Raw genomic sequence first — 11323 nt, forward strand, 5'->3', positions numbered from 1 at the left:
TGATTTTATGGTGAGGGGACTTTCTTTTATATAGAGAGATGGATTCCAGAGGAGAGAAAACCCACCCTCACAGTTCCCAAGAAGTTTGTAAAATTGAAGGTATCTAGTGATCTTTCTGAGCTTGTCCCCATTTACTTAATGTGACTTCATCACACTCTACAACATCCTTACAGGTGGCACCCAAGCAAGCTTCCTGGAAGTGTGCAACGCCCTGCTGGTCTTGCAGAGAGGCAGAACTCATGCAGAAGCACCATTTATATGAACTGGTGCCTCCACAATTGCACATGGATGACATCCTTTTTTTGAGCCATCACATTCACATGATTCACAGCATTTATTAATTATTATCTGTGTCATACAAACAGCGTATTCTCATGAGCACTACTCTACCATGAAGTGGACGGATATACTCGCTTGGAGATACTCACTTTGAGAAGCCAGTAAGAGTCAATCGGGCCTCTTAGCACCCCTGTTTGACTTAGTGGCCTATTGCATACTTATTCAGTCTTTGCATGTCTATGAACAGAGCCTTTGCCAAGAAGCAAATTTTGTTTTAGAAAAATTCAGGCATTGCATTCTGTTTTCCACAAACCAGATTTATTGGATCTAGTCCTTAGCTGAGCATCATGCTGCTACACATTAGGTTTATGTTATCACCTATTGTGATCAGGCTGAAGGCCAGTTCAGATGATATGTGGTGGCTGCCTGTTTTGCACTGTACAACCACTCTTGGATCCATGTCATATGTATCCATAACATGTATGTATTATTGGGTGTACAACTATGTAAATATTAATGATATAAAATTTCCAAAGATTTTGAAGCCGTGAAAAGATTTGGGGAAATAATGGCAGTTCTGGTAGGTTTTTCGAACACAAAACTTCAGCGAGAGTTTGAAATATATCCAGTACTTATTTTCCTGTCAGCTCTAAATGTATTTTTAAGAAAGTCTTTAAAAAGCATGAGTTATTTATTGAATTCATTTGTACCCCACCTTTCTCCCCAATGGGGACCAAAATGGTTTACATCTTCCCTTTTATCCTCACAACAACCCTGTGAGGTTGATTAGGCTGAGAGAGTGTAACTGGCCCTAGGTCATCCAGTGAATCTCCATGGCCCAAGCAGGGATTTGAACCTGTGTCTCCCAGGTAGCAATCAAACACTCTTAACCACTACTCCACACTGGTTCAAAAAAAGCATTATATATAATTCAGCACATAAAATAGAATGGTTTGGTATATTACAAAATCTAAAGGTATAAATGCTTTAGCTTTATTCAAACAATAATGACAAATATTCTGGTGCTACAGATGGAGCAGCTAAGCGTATCTTAGTTTTTGCCAGCTGGAAGAACAGGACACAAAAATAAGCACCGAAAAACAGAAGCCATCGACTTTGTAGTAAACAAAAGGATTTCTTCATTCTCTTCTCCATACAGTCAACATTAACCAGAAATAGGAACAATACAGAAACCTACAATGCCTGTTTATTAGAATAATCTGTGGGATGTGTATACACACCTCAAAAAACAATCCCTCCTTCAAACTGTTTCTTTCTGGGGGGGAAATAGAATCTGCTTGCAGCTGAATATATCATAAATCTAGATATTGAGTAAACTTTGTAATAATATTTAATACAGTATTATATGATCACACATAATGTGTTATTGTAACTGTAGACAAAATTAGCCATATCACTAGCCCGGCTTTTATCAGCTCATGTAAACTTTAATGTAGCCTTTAAAATACTACCATCTTGTTTCTTTCTCCAAACCAGAATCGGTTTGTGAAGATGTACTTATTTATATTTATTAAAATATCTATATCCCGCCTTTAAGGTGGTTAAGAAAGTGACAAAAAGAGTGCAATAAAGTGACAATTATAAACTGTTATTATACAATAACATATCCTACTGAGCCATCCTACACAGCTTCACAAAGCTACAGCACCAACAATATCAGCCAAAGGCCCCCCTGAACTGAGGCTGACATGAAAGCTCTCCTGAACTTGTGGGATGAGAGCACCCTTCAGATTTCATCTGGTAAACTGTTCCATAAAATCGGTCCAGTGACCAAAATACCCTAGAACAGAGAAAACCAATCTGTAAGAGAGTACAGTAAGAAAAAGGTGGTCAGAAACTGAAATGCAATAAAAGATGCAATTAAAATATTTAAAAGATACTTATAATTAGTTAAATCGGGGTTTATGAATTATTATTGAAATACAATACAAACATTAATAATGATTAAAATGAAAAAATATTGTGTTTTCCACACATTAATTTATAAGAAATACAAGATCGACGATCTCCAAGGTCTTTTGAAAGCTGAAGGTTTGCATGGATCTTCTCTTTCATATTTCCTTGTTTGTTGATCCGATGTATGTCTTTCTAAATATAGACCTGTTTTTTACAAACTGCAGAAGATGGAGGAATCAGAGGCAGTTGAGAGGATTAGAAAGATTACAAAAATAGTAATTACCTAATACTGTATATTGCCTTGCATAGGTGTTGCATAGTTACCAGAGACTGACGTAATAAAGCTAAAACAATATTTTAAAACTTTGTCTTAAAAGCATTTTACTCACCATTCTTAAGAGGTTCATATGAAGACTCTTTTTCTCAATTTCCCCCCAAGTACCTTCTCCCCTCCTTTTTTCCTGGGCCTTTTGCTTTTTTAGCACATGTGAATAAAAAGGTAATATGTGAAGTGGCTGTATGACCCACGTGACTACTCTGAGCACATGGAGGTACTCATCTGTAACCTCCAGCCATATGTTAAAATCAGCATTTCTAGGCCTGTTTAGATTCCCAAGGAGTTCTTGGAGTGTGGTGGATGTATCACATAGCTAAAGGTTACGGACAGCCACCTCTTGGTTACTTCTGGAAGTGTGTCCAGTGTTGCTCGAGTGTTGCAAAGGATTAATTCAGGGCAGAACAGGTGGAAAGTGCAGCAGTCAAGATTATGAAATACAGAATTTATCATGGGAAGATATTTTAAAAGCTTTGTTGTTGTTCAGTCGCACGGTCGAGTCCGACTCTTCGCGACCCCATGGATCATCTCCCGCCAGGCCCTCCTGTCTTCTGCCGTCCTCTGAAGTTGGCTCAATTGGCTTTACCCGTTTCAATTAGAAAAAAAGAAATTGAGAGGAATGTAATAGAAAAGGCGAGACTAATTAATTAGGTTAAAGCAAGTTGGCTGTACAATTATCATTGACCACATTTGAAATCAGAAGGCTTGAAAGGCTTTTAATATTACAGGTATCAAACTCTGAAATAGTTTCCCTGGAATGTTAATGGGTATACAGAACTTTATTTGGGTTCTTGACAGGGCTGCTCACAACTGAACCCCATAAAGTCTCAAGGGAAGACCAAGGGAGCCAGTTTGGTGTAGTGGTTAAATGCGCGGACTCTAATCTGGGAGAACCGGGTTTGATTCCCCACTCCTCCACATGCAGCTGCTGGTGTGACCTTGGGTCAGTTACAAGTTGTTTCAGAGCTGTTCTCTCACGAGAAGTTTCTGTCAAGAGCTCTCTCAGCCCCACCTACCTCACAGGGTGTCTGTTGTGGGGAGGGGAAGGGAAAGGAGATTGTAAGCCATTCTGAGACTTCCTTGGGTAGTAAAGGGTGGGGTATAAATACAATCTCCTCCTCCTCTTCCTTCTCTTCCTCCTCCTCTTCCTCCTCCTCTTCTTCTATCTGTAAACATAAAAGAGACTTTGCAAAATGAAATGGATTCTGAGGGGAAAGAGGGGTGGGATTATGCCTTCCTGTGAGTTTCTCTGTGTCACAAACCTCTGTTCCTCCTATAGAAATCAATATTCTCTGAACCTGTAATCCCCTTCTTACCAGGTCATTGTCTACATGGTGGTCAAGTTATACACATATATACACAAAAAATCATTGATGCTGACACCAAGAGAATATTCTGAATGAGAACGTTTTCTCCCAAAAAGCAATGACACCAAGTAGGTTTGTCTTGCAAATAAGGTGCAAGCAATTTAACTGGATTTAGATTATGGTCATAGAAGTCACCTGAAATTGCTGGTCTCATCAGAACCTGGCCAAACTAGCTGCAAGGTTGCCACTGTGGTAAATATCTTAGATAAAATGTATCAACCTAGATATGTTTCCTACAGATGTAGATGTATACTGAAATTGCTTTACTTCTGCGCAGCAGGGAAAACCTTTGTTTTACACATCTTGTACACTCCACAGGAAGAACTCATTGTTCTACATAGCTTGTAAACTCTACGAAAGGGGCTTTTTGTCCTGCACAGTAGGGAGATACCCAAAGAGGGGGTCTCTGACCTGCACAGCTAGAACTGTGTGTGTAAATTATGGAGGTTCTAAATGGTGCTCCTGGAATCAAAGAAGTTGCAAACTGCAAGATCAGGAATAGCCGCTTAAGGAGCTGCTTCTCTAAAAAAAATAAAAATATAATAAAATGTCAACAGTCCCCCCCCCCAAATGTTGATTTTCTTCTTCCTTGGTTTGAGAAAAACATCCAGAAAAGCTGAAGCATACATATTATTTCAAGAAGATTGGCTAATTTTTGATCACCATTAATGGAAATATGGCACCGAATTGCACTTCACAGTTTCCTGTTTAATATCTAATGTGTTTCAGTATAATTTCTCCATCCTTACGAATGTTTGCTTTACCTTTCATTTGATATATCATCTGCTAATTAATTTAATGAATTAATGTGGAATTTACTTATGCTTCCAGATTATGATGTTTTAAAATGTGAGTCTAAGACCATTCCTTCTGGCAGTTCCATGCACATAACCCAGCCCGTTACATTAGTATTTAGAATTATTCATCATTTTTGGGAGAATTCCAGTCCCCAGTTCCCACTGATCTCAGTATAGACAGCTACAGGTTTCTGAAATTCTGGCCCTAACCATGTGCACTGGCTTCTCCGCCTGTGTCATTGGTGCCATCTCAGAGTGAGTTTCATTGCATTGATACAACAATTAGTACAAACCTATTTGGTAGATCAATAAAACTTAGGATAATCAGTTGTGATGCAGCTAATTCCCAATACTGTTTATTGCTGAGAAGACATTTGAAAGATGTGATACAGGGCCTAGCATATCTACAGAGCAAAAAAAATTATAAAAAATCAGATTCACTTCTCCAGTTCAGCATGAACAATCATTATATCATTTTCTGAATTGGGCCACTCAAATGCAAAGGTGTGTAGCATGATCCTCACTCACTCACTCACACACACACACATTCAGTATACAGAGTCAAATGTGCTGCCGTGCCATTTGCAGCAACTCTGAAAAAAACAGCACCCGCAGTGGGTGTGTGATTCTAATCACTCTCCTCCTTCCCCACACAGGTTGATCAGTGCCATCACACCATCACAGGCAGAGATACATCCTTGTATGCATCCCACTGCTCCGTGTTAGGTTCTCTGGATCAGGATCACTGGCTATGACTTTTCCAGTCCTCAAAATACTGTCCCTGCCTCTGACAATCTGTTATTTTGCTTTGAGAGCAAGAGCTTGTTAGCACTGCCTTAAGACAAAAGGCAGGTAAAAGAACCTCTTTGGTCTCCTAGGTTAATAAAAACAGCAATTCTTTATCTGTGACTTTAGCCCAGCGTTTCTTATACCAAGAAAGGCGTGCATGCATCATTTGATGGGACAAACCTTTGCTTGTCTTTTGTAATTTAGTCAAAATCAGTGTGTTTAACAGAATTATTATTGACAGATCTGCTTCTATTTCTAAAGTCCTCATTACTGCGTAGGTGTAGGTGTATTTTTTTAACACTGCACTATTTTCCCCCAGTAGTTAAATTTACTACACAGTAATTTCTCTCTCTCCCTTCCTTTCTGTATTTGAAGTAATACAATAGTTGTTTCCCACCCACGCCAGTGCTCTGGTATCTTCCTGATTCTGCATGAGTTTTCAGAAATAATTGCCAGTAGTTCAGCAAATTCATTAACTAATTCCCTTACGACTCTGTAATGCTTGTCATCCAGACCTGCTGATTTGTATATTAAATTTTTCTAAGTATTCCTTCATCTGTTTCTTTCTAATTCAACAGTGATATTGAAAAGGTCTTCATTGTTTGTCAGTACTACTTTATTATTAGACTGATATTAAAACTGTATACCATCATACCTCTTTTAGATAAATAATCTATTTCATCTTATTCATTAATGGATCAATTTTGCCTTTATTACTTATTTTCCCTTAGTATTAAAAAGCCTTGCAACTCCTCTGAACACCTTTGATGAATATGGAACTGTTTTGCATTCTTCCCACTTTCCTCTTTAGACTGCCTGCCTAAATATCACTTCCAATTTTTAAATTGGCTACCTCACTTCCCCCCCCCCCAGCAGCTTGGAGCACTCTCTTGTGAAACTACATGTACTCTTTCTATTCGTGCTTCTGGTGCAATTGGAGAAAAAACCCAAACTAGGATATTCCAGGATGTTCCAGCCTTCTCCCACTCATTGATTTCAATATACTTGCACATTACATCATAGTCCTCTGATTAAGTCCCCTATGGTTTAATCTGGGAGTTGGGTTGTTATTCTATACATTTGCATTAAATTTAAACAGTTTTTATTCACTCATTTCAAATATTCCATATTTTCTTCTCTCCAAGCCATTTTGCCTCTTGGCAAAGACTTTATACTAATAGCTGCCTCTCCCAATTATGCTTTTTAGTAACTCTCACTAAATTGTAATCACTGTCTTTGATCATAGATATCTACTACATTTCCCCCCACCAACAAATGTTTAATGAAGCTGCTCTATAGAAATCTATAGCCAGTAATTGGAATGCCAATTAGAAATTGCCTTAGTTAGTTCCATCGTGGTCCCGAGAAATGTGCAGCCAAAATCCAATGTCTTCTTAATTTTACATCACTCCCCCTACTAGTAAAATGAATACACTGCACATAGATGCACTGGGTGGCAAACCAGGCCCAGGGAGACAGTCCAAGGGAATTCTGGCATCCATGGAAGGAGACCCCTCAGACAAGGGTGTAGACTTTCCAATTTCCTGGGGGGGTGCTGGGGCTGGGCCAGAGGCATTGCTTTGCTAGGAGCAAGGGTGGCTCCCGGGGGAGGCTGAGCACCTTCCTGAAAATTTCGGCGGGGGCTGACGCCCCACCGCCCCCACGAAGATGTTACAAAACCAGCACCCTCCCAACAACCCAAACTGGTAGGAGGCCAGGAGCGTGCAAGCACTTCCCCAGTTTTTGGTAGCAGAGTGCCGCAGGTACCAGCCGGCTGCCTGGTGTCAAGTGGAAGGGAAGCAGGATCGCTGCTCGTTTCCATTCAGGCTGGGGCCTGTAGGGAGGGGGGATGGACTCTGTGGATATGCAGCTGTTTGGTGGATCTATGTTTATTGATCGTATCCAAGCAAAGTATTTTATCTGGTTCAGCTAGATTTTTCCTCCTCTCCTTATATATATTCCAAGAATCAGCCCACCGCCCTACGACTGGTCCTATGCCCATGTCATCCTACTTCTGGTTAGAACAACCCCAGACTCCTATTTTTATCTCTTTCCATTTTGTGAAGTGGTTGTATAACAAGGGATCAATTGGACATGTCCACAGATGGTGGTCATAATCTTTATATGCTGTGAAATACAGTACTATTTTTTCCTTGACAGTTGACTGCGAATATCTCTGAGCAGAATTTGGCATCTCAAACATTATGAAGGGCCAGCATTTATACTTGACAAGATGAGAGTGCTAGGATTTCATAGCAATCCTAGTCAAGCAACAAGATCATCATAATTGTAGAAAGTAAAAAGCCGTCGAAGTGATTTTACCACAAGGGAAATTGTTCATCCATCAGTAAGATTGTTACTAGTAAGAGACAATGAGGAGAGGGAGTTCAAATTGCTTTAGCCCATTGAATCATCAGGTCCCTCTAGATTCAAAAGCCTGAATTGGTTTTGGAGAGGGTGGCGTAAGAGGATTGCTGCTGGAAATCTTAACAAGTTGATCATAGTCTCAATAACACAAGCTAGAGCGAGTACGATCTCTCCTGAGGCAAAGGGTAGGTTATACAGTGAAGGAGAAAAGACGAAGAGCACAATTAGCACATAGCTTCTCTCGCTTATTTTCTTGTCATGTGTAGCCGGAAGACGGCTGTTCACAAAGGAAAATGTATCGAATAAACAATAAAGCATCCAACTCTCTCTCCAAGTAACTCAGTATACACATAGGCCCGTATTTGCAAATGAATATGTACGGGGACAAGAGTGATTAAGAGATCTGTAGCAACTAGATGGGGAATGTACTTGTGCTGTGAGCGGGGAAGGTTTGGGGATCGTTTGTCCAGAGGAGCTTCCTACCATGCAGATGTGCAGAATGGAGTAGTACACGAAGCAGATTTGTGAATGGAGAGCATTGATTGTTGTTGGCTTCTGTTTAAATGGAATCAAAAGCCTGGAGAGAAGAAAAATGTGTTGTTGTGGCTGTTTAAAAGGACAGCATGTAGGGCACTTGATTGCCTTTCTGCTCACAGTCTGTATGCCAAAAGGTATACCATGTGTTGATGTGCAAGATGTGTGGGCAGCTGAGGTGTCTCTGCAAAAGCAGGATGTGTCCGTTTCTTTGTGTGTCAGTGAATTCTTTGAGCTCTTGCAGAAGGCCTCCAGGAGTTTCACTGTGATGCAAACTCTTTGTGTAAAAGGTGCTTACATACGATTGTCTCATTTAAAAAATGCAGAGTTATCCTTCCTTCAAGTGACCTGTCTTGAGTGTTAAAAGGGCACGGGGGATATATGCATGAAGTGAATTTGAAAAGCAAGTCTCTGCTGAGACAGGTATACAAACTGTAGAAGGGTCTTTTGTGTGGTGGTTGCCTCTGGAGGGGGAATCTCTTTGTGGGGGCAGGAAGAAAGTCGGTTTTGTATGGGGGCAGCTCTGCTATTGTATGCTGATATCACATCACTGCTGCAATCCAGCAGGGACTCAGGATATGTTTTGTGTGCATGTGTGTGTGTGTGTGTATCTCTCCTATCCCAGAGATACCCAACCACCCATCAGGCAAGCTCTCCTTCAGGGTAGGCCAGGGCCATCATGTCCTTTATTGTTGTAACTCCCAGATTGTGATACTCTCACAAAACTGTTGCTAGGCAACAAATGTGGTTACCAGGTCTCAGCGAATAGCTGAAGGGGAAGGCAAAGTGTTGCACCATTGTAGAGTAACCATAGCAATGACCTACTATTACAGAGTGGAGAATTATCATTAACAATGTTAAAGTATCATACAGGAGCCTGGGATCTGGAGGCTTCCCAGCAGCATCTCTGCATAATTGCGTTATCTAGGAAGGGCTCTGAACTCTTTCAGGGCACCTGGTTGCCAGGGTGGTGGGTTGGTGGGGGGACAGTGTTATTAGATAATGCTGCTATTTGGTTAATACAAAGAATGTGCAAGACAGTTAAAGGTGTGGGGGGGTCCTTATCCAAATAAATGTGACACAGAGGAAACCGAAGGCAAAAACAAAAACAGAACATCCCTCACCTTTTTCTGGAATACAGACTGAATGTACCAGAACTGTGTATAGCCTGGTAGAGTGTTTCGCTGTCAATCTGTATGAACTACAAGTGCACAATTCTATATGTTTACAGAAGACTCTACCTTCTACTACTGCTCCTTTTCCTATATTATGCTGGATTCTGGCCACAATAGTGAAATCACTGCTAAGGCCAGAGAACGTACTTAATTAAGCAGCTGTAACAGGAGACGTGGAGAAAAGGATGACTTCCACTTACAGCTGTGTTTGGCATTCCTAAGCTGAAGTCAAACATATACCTGCCTGCTGGGGACTTTGTTTTAAACTTCCCAAAATGTGCCTCTTTCAAAATCTGGGATGGCTGAACTCCTATATTTTTGGTACTTGCATACATGGGATTTTGGTAGCTTCAGTTTGTCAGGAGAAAATCTGTACCTGCCCAAAAGGAATCCTACCCACCTCTGCACCTGGTCACTCAACAGCAGCTCAGTGCAGCGGGCCAGTATATTGGGTTTGACCCTGTCTCCCTTGGCCTGCCAACCTCAGGGATTTTCTGAGCCCTATTCAAGGTGGTCCTCCTTTCTTGTCCTTATAAAATGGTAGACTAACCTGGGGGAGGGATCAGGGCAGGCAAGAATGCCAGTCTGAAAGCATCTTGCCCCTAAAACACAAGCCAATGAAAATCATTACTCCTACAAAGAAAGAGATGAATATTTGGTGGTGACAGACAGAATACTGAGCTTTGATCAGGGAGATCCTTCTCCCATCTGACGCTAGGAGGCAACTCCCCCCCACTTAAGAGGGCAGTGCCTTGAACATGTGCACAGTGCTCTGGCATAACCACATGCTGCCCTTAAGGCTGCATTTACATGGCAAGAAGTATCCCAGGCTGCCTTAAAGTGTGTCCTGTTCATTGTTGCCAGTGACTTGTGACCAGACCCTCCCTTTGTCTGGATTTAGCCAGTATACTGTACTCATTAGGAGTGCTGGACTTGTATCTGGGAGATCTGGGTTTGAATCCCCATTTGTGCCAAGGAAGCTTGCTGGGTGACCATGGCCCACTCGGTCTGTCTCAGCCTAACCTGTCTCACAGGGTTGTTGCCATGATAAAATCGAGGAAAGAAGAATGCTGCAAGCCACTTTGGGTCCCCACGTGCGGGGGGGGGAGGTGAGGTACAAATGAAGTAAATAAAATACATGAATAGGAAGGGTTGCCAACTCCAGCAAGGGAAATTCCTGGTGGGCAGGGTGGAGTTTTTGTTTGGAAGCTCAGTGGGGATATGATAGGACAGAGTCTGTGGCCAAAGCTTCTCTTTCCTCCAGGGGAAGATCTCTGTAGTTTGCAGATCAGGTGTAATTCAGGGAGGGCTCCCGGCCCCACCTGCAGATTGGTAACACTAAAATTGGGGCTCCAGCACCACTTCCCTTTGCTAGCAAGTCAACACGTGTATGTATGTGCGTGTGTGAGTGAGAGAGAGAGGTGGAGAGCGAGAGCCAGACTGTCAATGAAAGCCTGGTGCTCCTGCAGCGGGGCGTCTGGCTCCAGCCGGCGTTCCTCCGCATGACCCCTGCGGCTTGCTGTTGAGGGCGGGGAGAGTGGCCGCCTCCCGCTCCTTTCCCCTCCCTCCCTCCCTGGGCTGGGCCCCGCCAGTGACGCGCTGCTCTTTCTGTCTTGCAGGTACGGAGAGGCACGAGCTGACCTCCTGGAAGAGCTTCCCGTCGATCTTCCGGTTCTTCGGGGAGGCGCTGGAGGCAAAGCAGAGCTCGGGGAAAGGGGCTCCGACGCGGCGCTCGCAGAGGATCCGCTACGAGGAGCTGTAGGG

At 42.2% G+C, this 11323-nt stretch overlaps 1 protein-coding gene across 1 annotated transcript in view; it reads left to right on the top strand.

Annotated features, from left to right (window-relative positions):
* FAM172A (family with sequence similarity 172 member A) overlaps window positions 1-11321 on the top strand; it is a 383440-nt gene extending 372119 nt beyond the window's left edge. The window contains exon 11 of the mRNA XM_015427717.1: window positions 11179-11321. Coding sequence (XP_015283203.1) covers window positions 11179-11321 — 143 coding nt within the window. The remainder of the gene's footprint in view (window positions 1-11178) is intronic.
* The last annotated feature ends 2 nt before the right edge of the window (window positions 11322-11323 follow it).

The sequence above is a fragment of the Gekko japonicus genome, unplaced genomic scaffold (assembly GCF_001447785.1).
Source record: "Gekko japonicus isolate JY-2015 unplaced genomic scaffold, Gekko_japonicus_V1.1 scaffold363, whole genome shotgun sequence".
Classification (NCBI taxonomy): domain Eukaryota; kingdom Metazoa; phylum Chordata; class Lepidosauria; order Squamata; family Gekkonidae; genus Gekko; species Gekko japonicus.